A 23,920-nucleotide genomic window follows, 5' to 3' on the forward strand; every position below is an offset into this window, starting at 1 on the left:
TTGTAATTACTGGAATTCCCCTTTAAAGAAGACCACACACTGCCTCCACCAACTCTTTGCATCCTTCAATAGGCACAGCTCCACTGATTCCAGGGCAGTTGGAATTTTTTCTCTAGCCCCCACCATTCCTGAGGAATCAGTGCAGATAGTTTCAGCACAGTTATGCTCTCTAAGTGCCAGGTGGGCGGTCCTTGTCTTTCTGCCGTAGTCTGGGACCGCCCATTTAAGAGTAAGGGGGCATACTTGTAATGAAATTAACAGCATTGATTACTTGGAAATGGCTGGGGCTACAGAAAAAATTCCAACAGTGCCTATTGAAGGATGGAAAGAGTTGGAGTTGGTGAAAGAGGTGAAAGGTCCTCTTTAGACACCAACTCTAAATTGCTAGACTACACATGCTGAACAGAACAAAGTTTGCCCAAAGTGATGGCTGGGTAAGAGCTGACTAAAGACTAGTGCAGCATAGTGGTCACTAAGATTTCAACCAACTTTGCATAAATCAATAGTACAGGCGATTACAGAAAACTTTGTAATGTAATTTATCAGAGAAAAATGCTTCTTTCTCCTTTTATCAGGCCTTTTCCAACTCTGCCCACTTCTGCTAAACTGATTTTCACCTGAAAATCTCTGCTATAACTGTCTGGAGATGGACTGTAGGTCATAAGAGTAAGATTGCATATGTCTATAGAAGTCTATGCAAAGGGAAGAGGAAGGAGCAGGGGTGTAGCTATAAAGGGGGTGATCAATACCAGGCCCTGGAGCCTCAGGGGGGCCAAAAGGCCTCTCTACATCATAAGAAGTGTAAGAAGAGACCAGTATCATAAATAACACATGGTAATTTGGGGGCCACATTACATATTGGCATCCAGGTCCAGGGTTCAAGTTATAGAGAGAAGAGGGCAAGAGATAGTGTAGTGCTGGAGCTAAATAGGAACTTTCAACCACTACTAAAGCACTTTACTCATCAGTATAGTCCAGTACTTCTATGTATATGTCCTGCACTGTCCTGGGTGAGACAGTTATAGAGCAGATTCTCCTCTTCTTACTGTGTGCAGTCTATGGCAGTTAGTTTCCACCCACCAGCCTGCAGAGGGGAAAAGTGCTAAAAATTGTAAAATATAACGGCCATAGTCTTACCCCTCATGTACACGTACTGAACTATTGGTTTATGCAAAGTCTGTTTGAAGGTTAGGTGCACTTTATATTTCAGATAGGAAAGAGAGGAACCGGATAAACAAAGTGGCAAATGTATGTCAAACCACAAACCGACCCTTTGGGTTTATGACAACGACAGCAACATAAACGTATTCTTAAATTAAAAAAAAACAAAACAACTTTCATGAGCTTTGTGCAACATTGACACGACATACATTTGTTGTATCCACATATTCATTTGGTTCTGTTGTTCAGGACTCAACATCCCTACAATCAATGTCTTCTCTAGGTCTAGTTTATAGAGCAGAAAAGTCTTTGTCGGAAAGTTTTGATGTCCCCACCTCTGGGCAGCGAGGACCGGTAGCCATGCTCACTCCAACCGGACAGAGGACGAGGTATGTCTGAGAATTAGTATGCGTTAGGTATTATCCACATCGTCTGAGGAAACATCTCAAGAACATTGGTCTAGTCTTATAATACTGCTGATTTCTGGAACGTCCAGTGGGTTATTAATAGTCACATGTTCTACAAAGTTCTGAAGATCATAGGAACTAAAGCTTTCGTCCATAACAGAGGTACATGTTTCACCTTGGTGCTCTCTTCTCCAGTCAGTACAAGATAGACCTCGTTGGTGGTTTCCTCCACAACCATCTCTACCGCATTTGGCCATCCTGTAGCTTCCTCTCTAAGATATCCCAGGACCTTACATTCAGAGAACATGCTCTGAGCTGCTGTCAGGATACTCGAAGCTGTGCTGACGTTCGCTCAGGGTGATTTGCTCGGTGGCACTGCTGCCCATCTTCTCGTGGTACCACATGCTGTCACTGTTTCGAGACTTCCCGGCTCCATTGTTACAGCTATCAACAAGTTTGTGTTTTTCACAGACGCTACCGAGTCCGGCTCGAGGGGTATGGCTGTTGGTGTGTTTGTATTCCTCTTCGATGTCTTTCCCAAGCTTCCAAAGTTTCCATTTCTTCAGAAGCTCCGACTGGACCTGTGGGTGGACAGATTGAGAGACTGTTAAAGGAACTTGTTGCGTTCTAGACTCCTCACAAATCAGTCAAGTGTACCAGACCGAGAGTAATCCAGTACGACTTTTCTCTCTTCTACTATGTCTTTTACGGGTATTATCGGATATTTTCCAGGGGCAAAGGAAAGTCCAGGCCTCATAGTAATATTTAGACTGGGTACCCCTCACCTGGCCCCGACGTCATATAACACCCCTTTTCTGGCCTCCTTTCCTGGTCCCCACATGCTATAACGTCCCCTTTCCTGGCCTCCACACAGTACAATGTCCTCTAAACTGGTCTACACAGTATGACCACCCACATGGTATATTGCCCCTTTTACTGACGTTCTCAGAGTACAGTACCCCTTTGTTAAACCTCACACACTATATTGCCTCTTATTTAGACCCCAAGTAGTATATTGACCCTTTATTTTCCCCCATATATTATACTGCCTCCTTTACTGGCCCCCACATAGTAATTGCCCATTTTTCTAGTCTCCCACACAGTATACTGCCCCTTTACAGGCCTCCATCCAGGAATTGCCCCTTTATAGGCCCTCACACTGCATACTGTTCCCCATTTTAGGATGTCGTCTACTCGATTACTCCATAAGGTAACCATTGATATCCACTTACTCTTCCCTACCGTCCATTCCACTTCACCTCCAGCTCTTGCTGCGTATTACGTCCCGACACTGAACAGTCAGGATGTCATGTGTAGCAACCCCTGAGGGCTGAAAGTGAAGTGGAGGAAGCCATAGACATGAACAGGGACAGGTAAGGACTATATTGCAAAAAAAATAAAAAGACAGAAGCAGCGGGGGCCGGACTGGGCCCCTGTAATGTTGTTGGCCCTACAGCAGCCACTATGACGGCCATCTGCTAAAACAGTAATTCTGCCCCTGATATTTGCCCTCCCGTCTCTTCTGCCTTTTTCCCATACTATGGTGATCCCAATCTTCAGTCTCGTTGCACATTTTTCAGCCACGTTGTCAGATCATTCCCTGAATTCTTTCAACATTTCCCTCACTTATTTTACATGTAGTCAACATTTTCCGGAAATTGATGTATTGGATTGGTGGAAATATTTAGCATTCTTTTGATTCGACAAAGGTCGAGGTGAAGATGTAATATTATAGAAACTCTGTCTAAAATTGAGAAACTCATTTGTAGAAGAATTATAGCAAAGGAACACTAAAAACAAAAAGTGCACAAAAAGATTAAAGTATTTCAACCTTACGTCCATCTTTCCATTGGCTCATATTAGACTTAAAGGGGTTGTCCAGGGAGTTTTATTATACTCACCCCGGGTCACATGATCAGAACCAACACCTGGCCCCCGCGTTGCTCTGCCTCCTCTCTAGTTTTCGCCGCTACCTGCGCTATGGGGGCTGGTAGACGATAATGAAGCCAGTTCCCAGAGGTGAAAACGGGAAAAGAGGGAGGAGCAACCGGGGCCAGGTGACGGGTATGATCATGTGACCTGGGGTTGGAACCCACAACTTCTAGGTTCAGCATGAAAAAAATCCCTGAAAGAAGTAAATACAATAAAATTCCCTGGACAACCTCCTTAAAGAGCTATGCCACAAAAATGATTTATCTTCTATTCATGAGACAGAGGATAATTTGCTGATCAGTGGGGGTCCGACCTACCGTTCCCGAAAATGGGTGTGTTTTACTCGCACTGAGAATGTAGGACGCAGAGGTCGCCTGCTTCATGGAGTGCCAGGGCACAGCCCCTTTAATTGTAATATGAGACAAAATGGTTCTCTATGGTCAGCCATTTATCCAACATCCCATGGACAGAGGGAAAATACGTTTTGAAAATATATTTTGAAAAATATACCCAAAAATCTTCTGTGTGCTCCACCATGTCCGATGTTCTGTGCCTCACTGTAAACTTGCTGCAGCAGGAGCCTCCCCCCTCATTTCTTCTTACAGTAGGATAAAAGGTTTAGTGTCCCTGTAAAGGGCCTATGGGCAGGGCTTGAAGGGAGTGATGCAGGCCATATAGGGTTAAACGCACCTATATCCTGTCCAGAGGACACATATGAGTTGAATACAATGGGGGACTAACTTAAGGGGGACATTATACTATAGGAGCCGTTTAAGGGGTGCATTATACTATGGGGCTACATTTGGAGGGACATTATAATATAGGGGCCTCAATGAGGGGACATTATACTTTAGGGGCTATAAGGGGATATTTCACTGTGAGGCATGATACTGTGTCAGGGCCACTAAATGGGCTCAAAGGACCATGGATTGGGAAAGGGCCAGGATCAAAGTGGAAGTGGGTGGAGCTGGCGCCTCCTATGGTCCTCTTTCAGTCCTTTGAATGATGGTAAGCATGGGTTAAGTTTTCAAAAAACACATGTATGAAGTAGAATTCCCACACATCCGACACATCATACATGTAGAGTAACATCAGATCAAGCACACAGCCATGTATGCAGATTTACATGATGGCCGGTCCTACCGCCCCCATGTCTTCTCGTGCATGACTATGCATGTTTGCCTCATTATTGAATGTCCGGCCTCCAGGTCGCACATCTGTACGAATCTTCCATTAAAGCTTGGCTGGAGATGAATGTTTACAGACAGACAGTGATTTACATGTCGTCTCTATAAATAAAGATGCAGATGTTCCGAGCAGGAAGTCGGAGTCTGCACAGTGCGTGTAGGCCGCAGACAGCGAAGAACATACATATGTAACATACTATATGTATGTAGTGCGGGTATATGTGCTTACTGCATGAGCATGTGGTGCTGAGGTAAGTCTATATAAGTCCTCTATATAAGTATCTAGTCTATAGAGACCCCTTCAAGTGACACATTCACCGTAACTATCAGGATGGTCGGGGCTTCCATTTTTATAACTTTTTCATTTATTTTATTATGTTTTTTCTATAATGTCTGGTTTCGCGTGCTCCGTTCAGCCAAGTGTTCATGTGTTCTGAATGGGGGGAAAGGTATAATTATGTTGGATAACTTGATCAAGGGATGGTTGGCCAGATTCCATACATATTAGATGGTTGGCCAGATTCTATACACGTTAGACAGTCGCCAGATTCCATACAAGTTGGATGGTTGGCCAGATTACATACACATTAGAAGGTTGGCTAGATTCCAATACGCATTAGATGCCTGGCCAGATTTCATATTATATGGTTGGCCAGATTGAAACACACAATAGATGGTTGGCCAGATTTCATACACATTAGATGGTCTTCGAGATTCCATTCATTTTAGATGCTTGGTCAAATTACAATACTCATTAGATGGTTGGCCAGATTACATAAACATTAGATGGTTAGCCAGATTTCATATTACATGGTTGGCCAGATTGCAACACACAATAGATGGTTGGCCAGATTTCATACACATTAGATGGTCTTCCAGATTCCATACAGGTTAGATGGTTGGTCAAATTCCAATACACATTAGATGGTTGGCCAGATTCCATACACGTTAGATGGTTGGCCAGATTCCATACACATTAGACAGTCGCCAGATTACATACACATTCGAAGGTTAACTAGATTCCAATACACATTAGATGCCTGGCCAGATTACATGGTTGGGCAGATTCCATGTTACATGGTTGACCAGATTGCAACACACAATAGATGGTTGGCCAGATTCCATACATGTTAGATGATTGGTCATATTCCAGTACACATTATATGGTTAGCCAGATTCCAATACACATTAGATGCCTGGCCAGATTTCATATTACATGGTTGGCCACATTCCATATTACATGGTTGGCCAGATTGCAACACACAATAGATGGTTAGTCAGATTTCATACACATTAGATGGTTGGCCAGATTCCATACAGGTTAGATGGTTGGACAAATTCCAATACACATTAGATGGTTGGCCAGATTCCAATACACATTAGATGCCTGGCCAGTTTACATGGTTGGCCACATTCCATATTACATGGTTGGCCAGATTGCAACACACAATAGATGGTTGATCAGATTTCATACACATTAGATGGTCTGCCAGATTCCATACGAGTTAGATGGTTGGACAAATTCCAATACACATTACATGGCTGGCCAGATTCCAATACATATTAGATGGTTGGCCAGATTCCAATACGTATTAGATGGTTGGCCAGATTCCATACACATTAGATGGTTGGCCAGATTCCATACACATTAGATGGTTGGCTAGTGGATATTTTATGGGGAATGCAGATATTTACTAAAAAGGCATAGTCTTAAGGCCATCATATGCATTAGAGCAACGTTGTCTAAGTCAGTCTATTTTAGTGGTCTGGCTATCTCATGCATACGGGGGATCTTCAATACCCTCACGACTATTGATGTTGGGGAAAAGAAGTCTTGGACAAGCTGAATTTCAACATTCAAACTTTTTGTGTCTGGAAGATGAGAGGAATAGCTGGAGGTGAATATAAAGATCTGACTACCGATAACAATGAACAATAGTGTTGGCTAAACAGTCTGGAGAACTTTTTATAGCAATTTACTGCGACAATTTACTACCGCCATAAAGGCTAGAATGTCCCACCACCTATTTGAGTGTTCACTCACCTCTTTGTTGACAAAACAATACAGCACAGCTACCAGCATACCCTGCGGACAAGAAAGTCAATATCACTCATAGGCATGACTCATATAGTCCTGGTGGGAAAAGGAGAAAGCAAAAGATCTGGAGAACCTACCTGGAATGAACTAAAAAATAAGTCGAAAAAAAGTTTGACCAGCCTCAGGGTCCCCGTTGCAGTTTCATCCGTGATCAACGCAAATACCACCTCGTGTATTCCTAGCAGAGGGATTAACGTGAGGGTGGACCTGGCCAATCTGAGGAGAAACATTGTAAGAAACATGTCAACCTGCACCTCACGCACCATGATGTCTTCCCAGAAGAACCAATCCTCTAGTGGTGGTTGTAGAGTCCTGGAGCATTGCTGGCTGCTCATGGTCTCATCTGCGGAGCTCACATGTCTCTCACCTGAGTTTATAGTCTGTGTACCTCATCTGATGAGCTCTCATCTTGGACAACAGAATCTGGATAATCCGCATGAATATTAGGAAGTTGATCTAGAAGAAGTAGGAAGCCATGATCAGACAGGTGAACCATGCTGGATTGAGGTTATTTGGGCCCACCGGACAATGATTCTGAGGCCCTCCATCCATACACGTCTTTTCAATGGTTTCATAATCTATATTTTATCATTGTATAGACAGAACATATCATCATGAAGGCCAGCATGGGAACCAGTTCAGAAGAAATAGACTCTGGCACCTGACAACTGTCCCAGGCCACCATCCCAATGGATCTGACTTCTAGATATCAGGATCACTGGAGAGAGAGGCTAAGCTACTAGATAACCAAGAACCGTGCAACGAAGGAGTGTGACGCCACCTAAAATCCAAGAGTTTGGGAACTTTAACTCTGGGTCACTCTTATTACACCACTAGGTTACCATTAAACTTCATAGTTATGGATATAGATGGATGGACATATACCCTCGGGGCTGGAAAGGCAACTACAAACAGGCCTAGGGCATTGAACTACACTTTTGGCAATATTTAGTCCTCCCAAGCTCCCTAATACACACACTCGCAACTCCTCTTTATTAATGACTTATCCTCAGATTGGAAGGGTCCAACTTCCAGGACGCTTTCCGATCAGCTGTTTAAAGGGGCCCTGGGTCCTTCAAACAACACATTTAAGACACTCAAATATGGACATGTTCTGAGTAGGGATAGGAGAATAAGCCATGGGCAGGTTCCCATGAGAAATTCAACATGCCCAATCCTTCTCGCCCAACATTAGTTGTTAGGAAAAGTTGGGACACTGCCAAACGCATTACATGGTCAGGTGATGGTTCCTGATTTGACCAACATTTATCCAACGTGTGTGCCCACCATTAGCCCTTTAATGATTTATAAGGTGCATATGGTTGAGATATGACACGGTAACACACCACCAAAACTTCTACACTCGATGGTCAGGGCTTGCAATACTAGAGGCTAGGACATTATGGAATAGGCACCTGCACACCTAGAGTATTAAGAAGGATGCCATGTTGGCAGACATGCTATAGTACCCTATATATATGGACTTAGAAGAGTTGCACCATATCCAGCCTCTTGGGAACTATTTCATGTAGGCCCTCTCTCATTGTAGGGCCTTCCCCTTTGTTCATTCTTTATTCTACAGAAGTAGTGACTGTGGTTACAATTACACCGTACGCCCATTGTATATGGTACTTATAATTACCAGTATAGCAATGAACACAGCAGACCGTAGGATCCACCAGTACCCCATGTTCTGATTTGTGGTCCAGCACCTGTGGAAAAACATGAAAACCATGGTAATGGCTACCCTTTATGAGTAGTACGCAGTGCATTTCGACAATGGCTTCTTGCTTAGGATAGGTATAGTCTGTGATGGTCTTGACACTGCCTCCAAGATTTTTTCTTGAGCACCAAAAATCAGTGCGTCCATAGAAGTGACAACCCAGTTATTAAAGGGATCCTATTTTTCAAACTAACTCATTGGAATAGCCTTAGGAAAGGCTATTCTTCTCCTACCTTTGGTTGTCTTCTCCACGCCACCGTTCGCTTGAAATCCCGTTTTTTGTTGGTATGTAAATGAGTTCTTTCGTAGCACTGGGGGCGGGCCCCAGCGCTCAAACAGCTTCTTCTTCTAACTTCTAAACCTTGGGCCTAGGGCAAGCCGACTGCGCATGCCCGCCGGCCATGAGAAAATGGCTGCTTACAATACTGTGTAAGCGGCCATTTTCTCGTGGCCGGCGTGCATGCGCAGTTGGCTTTGCGCTAGGCCTAGAAGTCTGAAGCCTGCGCCAGAAGAAGATGCGTGAAGAGGACGAAGCTGAAGAAGATGGAGGCAACGCTGGAGAGTTCTCTTGCAGCATTGGGCCCGCCCCCAGTGCTGTGAGAGAACTCATTTGCATACCAACAAAAAACAGGATTTCAAGTGAACGGCGGCGCGGAGAAGACAACGAAAGGTAGGAGAATAATAGCTTTTCTTAAGGCTATTCCGACGTGTTAATGAGAAGAAATTGTGTTTGAATGGTAGAATCCCTTTAATATTCCTTTCCAATGTACGCGGAAGCTGTGAACAAATTCAAAATGGGGTAGAATTGGAGAAAAATTGTGTTTGTGAGACTTTCTTACGGGCTTTTCTTACGGTACAATTTTGGGGACACCAAATTTATATGTTTTAACTCCTTAAAAAAAGAATCCTAAACTTTGCAAAAAATTTAAAATTCTTGCCACAATATTCTGACACCAGTCACTTTAAAAAAAAAAAAAAAAAAATTCCATGTACAGGGATGTATAAGGTGTATTTTTGTGTATTTTAGTTATACCATTTTGAGGAACGTCTGATGTTTTGATCACTTTTTATACCAATTTTTATGGGAGGTGAAAGAGCAAAAAAAAACCAACAAAACAACAGTTTTGCTCAGGAATGGTGGGGGGTGAAAAATTCCAATGGTGCTGCAATCTGTGAATCCCCACCTATAGATGCATGCAAGGAGTTGGTGAAAGGTCTCTTTAAGGATGGTGCTGTAAAGCCATAATAAAAATATGTGTAACCATTGCAAAAAAAGGCTCCATAATTTACATTCGGGTTTTATTCTGACTCTCGGACAAGGCTGTGTCGCTCTGGAGCCCGGGCCTAATACCGGAGTGCGAGATAATAGCAGTACTAGAGATTCATGGGCTTCAGAGACGTTTGTTGACATCTGGCTCTGCTCCAGAGAGTCTCAGGAAATTGGCCAGTCTGTGTGACAAGCGGCAATGAGTCTTATCATCCGCAACGGCTTTTAAATAAACAGAACTCATTTTATGTGAATTAACTTGCATGAGCGTTACCTGTGATCCCTTCGCTACGCCTCAGCTGAGGTTATCTCACCGCTACGGAGGCCGCGAAAGTAGAAAGCGAAGGAAGGACTGAAGGAGGGGAATTTACCGACCCATCTGTGCCAGGTGTAGAGGGCGCTAAATGTGGTATATTTTTGGTGCAAGAGCAATTCTGGTGCCCAAGGCGCGGGACATTGTCCTTTCTGCACCCTGTTCATCACTTTTTACAGGGTGGAGTAAGATGGAGACCAAGGTGGGCCGAGGAAGGGGAGGAAACAAATTTACCCTAACTCTGACGTGACTTATACTTGAAACCAATTCTTGACCGGCGTAGAGTTTAAGACTAGTAAGGAAATAAACTAAGAACAACTTGGGCAAATAATTAAACAATGATCTTCTTTTGTGGTTCATGATCCCCGGTCATTCTATAAAAGGATTACTACAAGAAGGAAAAAGAAAAATTAAGCAAATAATGTCAAGGAGACGTCGTCTGTATACTTACACCATATTCTCATAAGTATATTTCACAGCCACCCAGGGAATGATGAATAACAGGGGAGCGCCTGGAAAACAGAGATACACTGACGTTACAATGACGGGATAATACACACAGTGATGTCACAGTACAGAGATAATACACACAGTGATGTCACAGTACAGGATAATACACACAGTGATGTCACAGTACAGGATAATACACACAGTGATGTCACAGTACAGGGATAATACACACAGTGATGTCACAGTACAGGATAATACACACAGTGATGTCACAGTACAGGATAATACACACAGTGATGTCACAGTACAGGGATAATACACACAGTGATGTCACAGTACAGGATAATACACACAGTGATGTCACAGTACAGGGATAATACACACAGTGATGTCACAGTACAGGGATAATACACACAGTGATGTCACAGTACAGAGATAATACACACAGTGATGTCACAGTACAGAGATAATACACACAGTGATGTCACAGTACAGGGATAATACACACAGTGATGTCACAGTACAGGATAATACACACAGTGATGTCACAGTACAGGGATAATACACACAGTGATGTCACAGTACAGGGATAATACACACAGTGATGTCACAGTACAGGGATAATACACACAGTGATGTCACAGTACAGGGATAATACACACAGTGATGTCACAGTACAGAGATAATACACACAGTGATGTCACAGTACAGAGATAATACACACAGTGATGTCACAGTACAGAGATAATACACACAGTGATGTCACAGTACAGGGATAATACACACAGTGATGTCACAGTACAGGATAATACACACAGTGATGTCACAGTACAGGGATAATACACACAGTGATGTCACAGTACAGGGATAATACACACAGTGATGTCACAGTACAGGGATAATACACACAGTGATGTCACAGTACAGGGATAATACACACAGTGATGTCACAGTACAGAGATAATACACACAGTGATGTCACAGTACAGAGATAATACACACAGTGATGTCACAGTACAGAGATAATACACACAGTGATGTCGCAGTACAGGGATAATACACACAGTGATGTCACAGTACAAGGATAATACACACAGTGATGTCACAGTACAGGATAATACACACAGTGATGTCGCAGTACAGGGATAATACACACAGTGATGTCACAGTACAGAGATAATACACACAGTGATGTCACAGTACAGAGATAATACACACAGTGATGTCGCAGTACAGGGATAATACACACAGTGATGTCACAGTACAAGGATAATACACACAGTGATGTCACAGTACAGGATAATACACACAGTGATGTCACAGTACAGGATAATACACACAGTGATGTCACAGTACAGGATAATACACACAGTGATGTCACAGTACAGGATAATACACACAGTGATGTCACAGTACAGAGATAATACACACAGTGATGTCACAGTACAGAGATAATACACACAGTGATGTCGCAGTACAGGGATAATACACACAGTGATGTCACAGTACAGAGATAATACACACAGTGATGTCACAGTACAGAGATAATACACACAGTGATGTCGCAGTACAGGGATAATACACACAGTGATGTCACAGTACAAGGATAATACACACAGTGATGTCGCAGTACAGGGATAATACACACAGTGATGTCACAGTACAGGATAATACACACAGTGATGTCACAGTACAGAGATAATAAACACAGTGATGTCACAGTACAGAGATAATACACACAGTGATGTCACAGTACAGGATAATACACACAGTGATGTCACAGTACAGGATAATACACACAGTGATGTCGCAGTACAGGGATAATACACACAGTGATGTCACAGTACAGGGATAATACACACAGTGATGTCACAGTACAGGATAATACACACAGTGATGTCACAGTACAGGATAATACACACAGTGATGTCACAGTACAGGGATAATACACACAGTGATGTCACAGTACAGGGATAATACACACAGTGATGTCACAGTACAGGATAATACACACAGTGATGTCGCAGTACAGGGATAATACACACAGTGATGTCACAGTACAGGGATAATACACACAGTGATGTCACAGTACAGAGATAATACACACAGTGATGTCGCAGTACAGGGATAATACAGTGATGTCACAGTACAGGATAATACACACAGTGATGTCACAGTACAGGGATAATACACACAGTGATGTCGCAGTACAGGATAATACACACAGTGATGTCACAGTACAGGGATAATACACACAGTGATGTCACAGTACAGGGATAATACACACAGTGATGTCACAGTACAGGGATAATACACACAGTGATGTCACAGTACAGTGATAATACACACAGTGATGTCACAGTACAGAGATAATACACACAGTGATGTCACAGTACAGGGATAATACACACAGTGATGTCACAGTACAGGGATAATACACACAGTGATGTCACAGTACAGAGATAATACACACAGTGATGTCACAGTACAGGGATAATACACACAGTGATGTCACAGTACAGGATAATACACACAGCGATGTCACAGTACAGAGATAATACACACAGTGATGTCACAGTACAGAGATAATACACACAGTGATGTCACAGTACAGAGATAATACACACAGTGATGTCGCAGTACAGGGATAATACACACAGTGATGTCACAGTACAGGGATAATACACACAGTGATGTCACAGTACAGAGATAATACACACAGTGATGTCGCAGTACAGGGATAATACACACAGTGATGTCACAGTACAGGGATAATACACACAGTGATGTCACAGTACAGAGATAATACACACAGTGATGTCACAGTACAGGATAATACACACAGCGATGTCACAGTACAGAGATAATACACACAGTGATGTCACAGTACAGAGATAATACACACAGTGATGTCGCAGTACAGGGATAATACACACAGTGATGTCGCAGTACAGGGATAATACACACAGTGATGTCACAGTACAGAGATAATACACACAGTGATGTCACAGTACAGAGATAATACACACAGTGATGTCGCAGTACAGGGATAATACACACAGTGATGTCACAGTACAAGGATAATACACACAGTGATGTCACAGTACAGGATAATACACACAGTGATGTCGCAGTACAGGGATAATACACACAGTGATGTCGCAGTACAGGGATAATACACACAGTGATGTCACAGTACAGAGATAATACACACAGTGATGTCACAGTACAAGGATAATACACACAGTGATGTCACAGTACAGGATAATACACACAGTGATGTCGCAGTACAGGGATAATACACACAGTGATGTCACAGTACAGGGATAATACACACAGTGATGTCACAGTACAGGATAATACACACAGTGATGTCACAGTACAGGATAATACACACAGTGATGTCACAGTACAGGATAATACACACAGTGATGTCACAGTACAGGATAATACACACAGTGATGTCACAGTACAGGGATAATACACACAGTGATGTCACAGTACAGGATAATACACACAGTGATGTCACAGTACAGGGATAATACACACAGTGATGTCACAGTACAGGGATAATACACACAGTGATGTCACAGTACAGAGATAATACACACAGTGATGTCGCAGTACAGGGATAATACAGTGATGTCACAGTACAGGATAATACACACAGTGATGTCACAGTACAGGGATAATACACACAGTGATGTCGCAGTACAGGATAATACACACAGTGATGTCACAGTACAGGGATAATACACACAGTGATGTCACAGTACAGGGATAATACACACAGTGATGTCACAGTACAGAGATAATACACACAGTGATGTCACAGTACAGGGATAATACACACAGTGATGTCACAGTACAGGATAATACACACAGCGATGTCACAGTACAGAGATAATACACACAGCGATGTCACAGTACAGGGATAATACACACAGTGATGTCACAGTACAGAGATAATACACACAGTGATGTCACAGTACAGTGATAATACACACAGTGATGTCACAGTACAGAGATAATACACACAGTGATGTCACAGTACAGGGATAATACACACAGTGATGTCACAGTACAGGGATAATACACACAGCGATGTCACAGTACAGAGATAATACACACAGTGATGTCACAGTACAGGGATAATACACACAGTGATGTCACAGTACAAGGATAATACACACAGCGATGTCACAGTACAGAGATAATACACACAGCGATGTCACAGTACAGGGATAATACACACAGTGATGTCACAGTACAGAGATAATACACACAGTGATGTCACAGTACAGGATAATACACACAGCGATGTCACAGTACAGAGATAATACACACAGTGATGTCACAGTACAGAGATAATACACACAGTGATGTCACAGTACAGAGATAATACACACAGTGATGTCACAGTACAGGATAATACACACAGTGATGTCACAGTACAGGGATAATACACACAGTGATGTCACAGTACAGGGATAATACACACAGTGATGTCACAGTACAAGGATAATACACACAGTGATGTCACAGTACAGGATAACACACACAGTGATGTCAAAGTACAGGGATAATACACACAGTGATGTCACAGTACAGAGATAATACACACAGTGATGTCACAGTACAAGGATAATACACACAGTGATGTCACAGTACAGGATAATACACACAGTGATGTCGCAGTACAGGGATAATACACACAGTGATGTCACAGTACAGGATAATACACACAGTGATGTCACAGTACAGGATAATACACACAGTGATGTCACAGTACAGAGATAATACACACAGTGATGTCACAGTACAGGGATAATACACACAGTGATGTCACAGTAAGGGGATAATACACACAGTGATGTCACAGTACAGAGATAATACACACAGTGATGTCACAGTACAGAGATAATACACACAGTGATGTTACAGTACAGAGATAATACACACAGTGATGTCACAGTACAGGGATAATACACACAGTGATGTCACAGTACAGAGATAATACACACAGTGATGTCACAGTACAGAGATAATACACACAGTGATGTCACAGTACAGAGATAATACACACAGTAATGTCACAGTACAGGATAATACACACAGTGATGTCACAGTACAGAGATAATACACAGAGTGATGTCACAGTACAGGATAATACAAACAGTGATGTCACAGTACAGGATAATACACACAGTGATGTCACAGTACAGGGATAATACACACAGTGATGTCACAGTACAAGGATAATACACACAGTGATGTCACAGTACAGGATAATACACACAGTGATGTCGCAGTACAGGGATAATACACACAGTGATGTCGCAGTACAGGGATAATACACACAGTGATGTCACAGTACAGAGATAATACACACAGTGATGTCACAGTACAAGGATAATACACACAGTGATGTCACAGTACAGAGATAATACACACAGTGATGTCACAGTACAGAGATAATACACACAGTGATGTCACAGTACAGGATAATACACACAGTGATGTCACAGTACAGGATAATACACACAGTGATGTCACAGTACAGGATAATACACACAGTGATGTCGCAGTACAGGGATAATACACACAGTGATGTCACAGTACAGAGATAATACACACAGTGATGTCACAGTACAGGGATAATACACACAGTGATGTCACAGTACAGAGATAATACACACAGTGATGTCACAGTACAGGATAATACACACAGTGATGTCGCAGTACAGGGATAATACACACAGTGATGTCACAGTACAGAGATAATACACACAGTGATGTCACAGTACAGGGATAATACACACAGTGATGTCACAGTACAGAGATAATACACACAGTGATGTCACAGTACAGGATAATACACACAGTGATGTCACAGTACAGGATAATACACACAGTGATGTCGCAGTACAGGGATAATACACACAGTGATGTCACAGTACAGAGATAATACACACAGTGATGTCACAGTACAGGGATAATACACACAGTGATGTCACAGTACAGAGATAATACACACAGTGATGTCACAGTACAGGATAATACACACAGTGATGTCGCAGTACAGGGATAATACACACAGTGATGTCACAGTACAGGATAATACACACAGTGATGTCGCAGTACAGGGATAATACACACAGTGATGTCACAGTACAGGGATAATACACACAGTGATGTCACAGTACAGAGATAATACACACAGTGATGTCGCAGTACAGGATAATACACACAGTGATGTCACAGTACAGGGATAATACACACAGTGATGTCACAGTACAGAGATAATACACACAGTGATGTCACAGTACAGGGATAATACACACAGTGATGTCACAGTACAGGGATAATACACACAGTGATGTCACAGTACAGGATAATACACACAGTGATGTCACAGTACAGGATAATACACACAGTGATGTCACAGTACAGGATAATACACACAGTGATGTCACAGTACAGAGATAATACACACAGTGATGTCGCAGTACAGGGATAATACACACAGTGATGTCACAGTACAGAGATAATACACACAGTGATGTCACAGTACAGGGATAATACACACAGTGATGTCACAGTACAGGGATAATACACACAGTGATGTCACAGTACAGGGATAATACACACAGTGATGTCACAGTACAGAGATAATACACACAGCGATGTCACAGTACAGGGATAATACACACAGTGATGTCACAGTACAGAGATAATACACACAGTGATGTCACAGTACAGGGATAATACACACAGTGATGTCACAGTACAGGGATAATACACACAGTGATGTCACAGTACAGGGATAATACACACAGTGATGTCACAGTACAGGGATAATACACACAGTGATGTCACAGTACAGGGATAATACACACAGTGATGTCACAGTACAGAGATAATACACACAGCGATGTCACAGTACAGGGATAATACACACAGCGATGTCACAGTACAGAGATAATACACACAGTGATGTCACAGTACAGGGATAATACACACAGTGATGTCACAGTACAGGGATAATACACACAGTGATGTCACAGTACAGGATAACACACACAGTGATGTCACAGTACAGGGATAATACACACAGTGACGTCACAGTACAGGATAATACACACAGTGATGTCACAGTACAGGGATAATACACACAGTGACGTCACAGTACAGGATAATACACACAGTGATGTCGCAGTACAGGGATAATACACACAGTGATGTCACAGTACAGGGATAATACACACAGTGATGTCACAGTACAGGGATAATACACACAGTGATGTCACAGTACAGGGATAATACACACAGTGATGTCACAGTACAGAGATAATACACACAGTGATGTCACAGTACAGGGATAATACACACAGTGATGTCACAGTACAGGGATAATACACACAGTGATGTCACAGTACAGGGATAATACACACAGTGATGTCACAGTACAGGGATAATACACACAGTGATGTCACAGTACAGAGATAATACACACAGTGATGTCACAGTACAGGATAGTACACACAGTGATGTCACAGTACAGAGATAATACACACAGTGATGTCACAGTACAGGGATAATACACACAGTGATGTCACAGTACAGGGATAATACACACAGTGATGTCACAGTACAGAGATAATACACACAGTGATGTCACAGTACAGAGATAATACACACAGTGATGTCACAGTACAGAGATAATACACACAGTGATGTCACAGTACAGGGATAATACACACAGTGATGTCACAGTACAGGGATAATACACACAGTGATGTCACAGTACAGGGATAATACACACCGTGATGTCACAGTACAGGATAATACACACAGTGATGTCACAGTACAGGGATAATACACACAGTGATGTCACAGTACAGGATAATACACACAGTGATGTCACAGTACAGGGATAATACACACCGTGATGTCACAGTACAGGATAATACACACAGTGATGTCACAGTACAGGGATAATACACACAGTGATGTCACAGTACAGGATAATACACACAGTGATGTCACAGTACAGGATAATACACACAGTGATGTCGCAGTACAGGGATAATACACACAGTGATGTCACAGTACAGGGATAATACACACAGTGATGTCACAGTACAGGGATAATACACACAGTGATGTCACAGTACAGGGATAATACACACAGTGATGTCACAGTACAGAGATAATACACACAGTGATGTCACAGTACAGAGATAATACACACAGTGATGTCACAGTACAGGGGTAATACACACAGTGATGTCACAGTACAGAGATAATACACACAGTAATGTCACAGTACAGAGATAATACACACAGTAATGTCACAGTACAGAGATAATACACACAGTGATGTCACAGTACAGAGATAATACACACAGTGATGTCACAGTACAGGGATAATACACACAGTGATGTCACAGTACAGGGATAATACACACAGTGATGTCACAGTACAGAGATAATACACACAGTGATGTCACAGTACAGGATAACACACACAGTGATGTCACAGTACAGGGATAATACACACAGTGATGTCACAGTACAGAGATAATACACACAGTGATGTCACAGTACAGAGATAATACACACAGTGATGTCACAGTACAGAGATAATACACACAGTGATGTCACAGTACAGGGATAATATACACAGTGATGTCACAGTACAGGGATAATACACACAGTGATGTCACAGTACAGGGATAATACACACAGTGATGTCACAGTACAGGATAATACACACAGTGATGTCACAGTACAGGATAATACACACAGTGATGTCACAGTACAGGATAATACACACAGTGATGTCGCAGTACAGGGATAATACACACAGTGATGTCACAGTACAGGGATAATACACACAGTGATGTCACAGTACAGGGATAATACACACAGTGATGTCACAGTACAGGATAATACACGCAGTGATGTCACAGTACAGGATAATACACACAGTGATGTCGCAGTACAGGGATAATACACACAGTGATGTCACAGTACAGGGATAATACACACAGTGATGTCACAGTACAGGGATAATACACACAGTGATGTCACAGTACAGGGATAATACACACAGTGATGTCACAGTACAGGGATAATACACACAGTGATGTCACAGTACAGGGATAATACACACAGTGATGTCACAGTACAGGGATAATACACACAGTGATGTCACAGTACAGGGATAATACACACAGTGATGTCACAGTACAGAGATAATACACACAGTGATGTCACAGTACAGAGATAATACACACAGTGATGTCACAGTACAGGGATAAATAATGATCAGTCACTGCACCGTATGTGTGAATATACAGACACCCTCTTAGTTGTTAGTAGAGATGAGCGAACAGTGTTCTATCGAGTACATGTTCGATCGGATATCAGGCTGTTCGATGTGTTCGATTCGAATCGAACATCACGTGGCAAACTCCAAAAAAATTCGATTCCCCTCCCACCTTCCCTGGCGCATTTTTTGCACCAATAACAGCGCAGGGGAGGTGGGACAGGAACTACGACACCGGAGGCATCGAAAAAAATCGGAAAAAGTCATTGGCTGCCGAAATCAGGTGACCTCCATTTTAGACGAATAGTGGATTTCAAATCCGGGTCATATGAGAATGTGAACTTTGTGACTATGAGACAGGGATAGCTGTACAGGCAGGGATAGCTAGGGATAACCTTTATTTCGGTAGGAATGTTATTAAAAATAACTTTTTGGGGCTCTATCGGGTGTGTAATTGTGATTTTTGTGACATAAACTTTTTCCAATAGGAATGCATTGGACAGCGCTGATTGGCCAGAGTACGGAACTCGACCAATCAGCGCTGGCTCTGCTGGAGGAGGCGGAGTCTAAGATCGCTCCACACCAGTCTCCATTCAGGTCCGACCTTAGACTCCGCCTCCTCCGGCAGAGCCAGCGCTGATTGGCCGAAGGCTGGTCAATGCATTCCTATGCGAATGCAGAGACTTAGCAGTGCTGAGCCAGTTCTGCTCAACTACACATCTGATGCACACTCGGCTCTGCTACATCTGATGCACACTCGGCTCTGCTGCATCAGATGTAGCAGAGCCGAGTGTGCATCAGATGTAGCATCATGTGTGCATCAGATGTAGCAGTGTGCACACTCGGCTCTGCTATATCAGATGGGCTGACCGGCACACGGTGTAGTTGAGCAGAACTGGCTCAGCACTGCTACCAATAGGAATGCATTGGCCAGCCTTCGGCCAATCAGCGCTGGCTCTGCCAGAGGAGGCGGAGTCTAAGGTCGGACCTGAATGGAGACTGGTGTGGAGCGATCTTAGACTCCGCCTCCTCCAGCAGAGCCAGCGCTGATTGGTCGAATTCCGTACTCTGGCCAATGAGCGCTGGCCAATGCATTTCTATGGGGAAAAGTTAGCTTGCGAAAATCGCAAGCTGACAGGGATTTCCATGTAATAAAGTGACTTTTATGCCCCCAGACATGCTTCCCCTGCTGTCCCAGTGTCATTCCAGGGTGTTGGTATCATTTCCTGGGGTGTCATAGTGGACTTGGTGACCCTCCAGACACGGATTTGGGTTTCCCCCTTAACGAGTATATGTTCCCCATAGACTATAATGGGGTTCGAAACCCGTTCGAACACTCGAACAGTGAGCGGCTGTTCGAATCGAATTTCGAACCTCGAACATTTTAGTGTTCGCTCATCTCTAGTTGTTAGGCCCCATTGCAGCTACTACCAGTCCATGATAACACAGTGCGGTCCTGGAGGACAGATCTCCATAGTTTTCAGTTGAACCTCTTTACTTACCCCATCCAATGCAAACATAGAGGGCAAAGTAGCTTCTCTCTGAGAACACAGCTAGGGCCAGCAGGTTGTGTAGATAGATTCCTTCCACCAGCAGCCAGTAATAGTTAGCGATGATCGCGTACTGCATCATGACCGACGCAGCTCGACACCCAGCCTGGAGGATTGTGTGTAACACAGAGGGGAAAGAAGAAATATTATAGAGGTGAATGAAATAAACTCAGGATTGTATGGCCTCCACACACATAAGAGAAAAGTTGGCCAAACCTGACATCATCTGTTTGGTACAGTCTCATAAACCTAAGACAGTCAGCTGGTTTGGTTGACAATTCACTTATACATACTTTACTGCCCTTTCCTCATTGGCAACACATGCATACTCAGTCGATCCATGCATACATGTGTATAAGGATAGGGTTTGGGTGGAGTAGCCGCTTGGTCAGTAGCCATTCCATGGGTCTGCCATTAGTATCTGGGTTCTGTATTCTCCCAAAGAGATGTTTGGGCTGTCAACGCACCAGGGTGACCGTCCACATCATTCATTCAACACAGTGCCATCTGACCTACTTCTGACCTGCAGATGGATGGACAGTTCTGATAAAGAGTGGTCATGGCCGTAAAATAATTTTGCTTGGGCCCCCAAAATGACAAACCCATCCCTGTTTGTGCAGAATATGTAGAATGACCGTATACCTCATTGCTAATCCAGACATGTATATATTCGTCATCAAACTTCTCACTGTAGCGCGTCTTCAGCATGGTGTCGATCACTAGCACAGACACCCCCCTCACGATGAACGAGATGAACAGGTTGATGTGAATATAATTCCGCATACAGTGGAGTTTACTGCAAGGAATGGAAATGTCAGAGATAAGGATTGTGGCATCTCATGTACTCCTTACTCCCTAACTATATGCTACTGACTAATGCTATTGCACCATGAAAGGGTTAATTCTCTCCTTTCTGACATTGGCAGGCTATGTATCCTAAATCTCACTCCAGTGGACGAGAGGACAAGGGAATGAATTTACAATTCACAGAATGTCAGCCATCAAAGGCAATCAGAAAAGAGATCAAAGATGTGTATTCAGCTCCAGTGTGGTGAGGGTGACCTGTAGTTCCCCTTGGACTCTTGACCCAATTGAAGTTGTGACCCCTAAAATTACATCAGTGCATGTGTATTGCACGAGGGGAGGGGTGAAAACTTTTGATATGCTCCTCTGGCAGCACCTTGTCTCCCCAAGATCAAAAGGATCAGGCAGTCAAAATCCAAGGAAAGTGGGGTCAAGTCAGGAGTTCACCAAAAACTTAGATGGTTGGCCAAAACTGTCAAAATCAGCAGATTTGGCCAATAGACATCCAACTTACATGGTCAGATCGAGTTGCCTGCCTAGTGAAACTGAACTGAAAGTATGGGGGGGGGGGGGTGTCAGAGACATCAGATATTTTTGGTCAGGTCCCACCAATGTCTCAAGTGAAGTCAAGTCAGAAGGCTCCCTAAACACATTAGATGGTTGGCCGAACCGGTCACAATTGGTGTGTTTGGCCAATAGATATCTAATGTCTATGGCCAGCTTTAGGCGTCTGCCCAGTGGATGAATAAGCTAGAAATTGAGAGCATAACGGCAGAAACATCAGAAACATCGGATATTTGTTTGTAGATCCCATCAACGTGTTTATTGCTTACCATAGATATAAGATTTTTGGTAGCTCCAACCAAGATTGGTGTGATGTGTCATCTGAAGACCTTCATGGTATCTACCGCCAATTCCTTCTTATTTATTTTATGGTGGATCATTTGTACCATCTGATATTAGACTGATCGTCCATGTGCCGTATACTTTCCAGGGTTGGACCATGTACAGTCCTATGAAAAAGTTTGGGCACCCCTATTAATCTTAATCATTTTTAGTTCTAAATATTTTGGTGTTTGCAGCAGCCATTTCAGTTTGATATAATCTAATAACTGATGGACACAGTAATATTTCAGGATTGAAATGAGGTTTATTGTACTAACAGAAAATGTGCAATATGCATTAAACCAAAATTTGACCAGTGCAAAAGTATGGGCACCTCAACAGAAAAGTGACATTAATATTTAGTAGATCCTCCTTTTGCAAAGATAACAGCCTCTAGTCGCTTCCTGTAGCTTTTAATCAGTTCCTGGATCCTGGATGAAGGTATTTTGGACCATTCCTCTTTACAAAACAATTCAAGTTCAGTTAAGTTAGATGGTCGCTGAGCATGGACAGCCCGCTTCAAATCATCCCACAGATGTTCAATGATATTCCGGTCTGGGGTCTGGGATGGCCATTCCAGAACATTGTCATTGTTCCTCTGCATGAATGCCTGAGGATTTGGAGCGGTGTTTTGGATCATTGTCTTGCTGAAATATCCATCCCCGGCGTAACTTCAACTTCGTCACTGATTCTTGAACATTATTCTCAAGAATCTGCTGATACTGAGTGGAATCCATGCGACCCTCAACTTTAACAAGATTCCCGGTGCCGGCATTGGCCACACAGCCCCAAAGCATGATGGAACCTCC

The 23,920-nt window shown here is 42.9% G+C and overlaps 1 protein-coding gene across 2 annotated transcripts in view; it reads right to left on the reverse strand.

The window, feature by feature from the left end:
• Positions 1-1,315: 1,315 nt before the first annotated feature.
• Positions 1,316-23,920, reverse strand: part of GCGR (glucagon receptor) — a 53,111-nt gene continuing 30,506 nt past the window's right edge. For both annotated transcript variants that reach the window (XM_075279376.1, XM_075279377.1), the window contains 8 exons: positions 22,065-22,218; positions 21,375-21,528; positions 10,540-10,600; positions 8,428-8,497; positions 7,153-7,241; positions 6,863-7,001; positions 6,732-6,773; positions 1,316-2,149 (listed from right to left, as the gene is read on the reverse strand). In XM_075279376.1, the coding sequence (XP_075135477.1) occupies positions 1,865-2,149; positions 6,732-6,773; positions 6,863-7,001; positions 7,153-7,241; positions 8,428-8,497; positions 10,540-10,600; positions 21,375-21,528; positions 22,065-22,218 (994 nt within the window). In that variant the 3' untranslated portion in view covers positions 1,316-1,864. The remainder of the gene's footprint in view (positions 2,150-6,731; positions 6,774-6,862; positions 7,002-7,152; positions 7,242-8,427; positions 8,498-10,539; positions 10,601-21,374; positions 21,529-22,064; positions 22,219-23,920) is intronic.

This window comes from Leptodactylus fuscus, chromosome 6 (assembly GCF_031893055.1).
Source record: "Leptodactylus fuscus isolate aLepFus1 chromosome 6, aLepFus1.hap2, whole genome shotgun sequence".
In the NCBI taxonomy this organism is placed as follows: Eukaryota; Metazoa; Chordata; class Amphibia; order Anura; family Leptodactylidae; genus Leptodactylus; species Leptodactylus fuscus.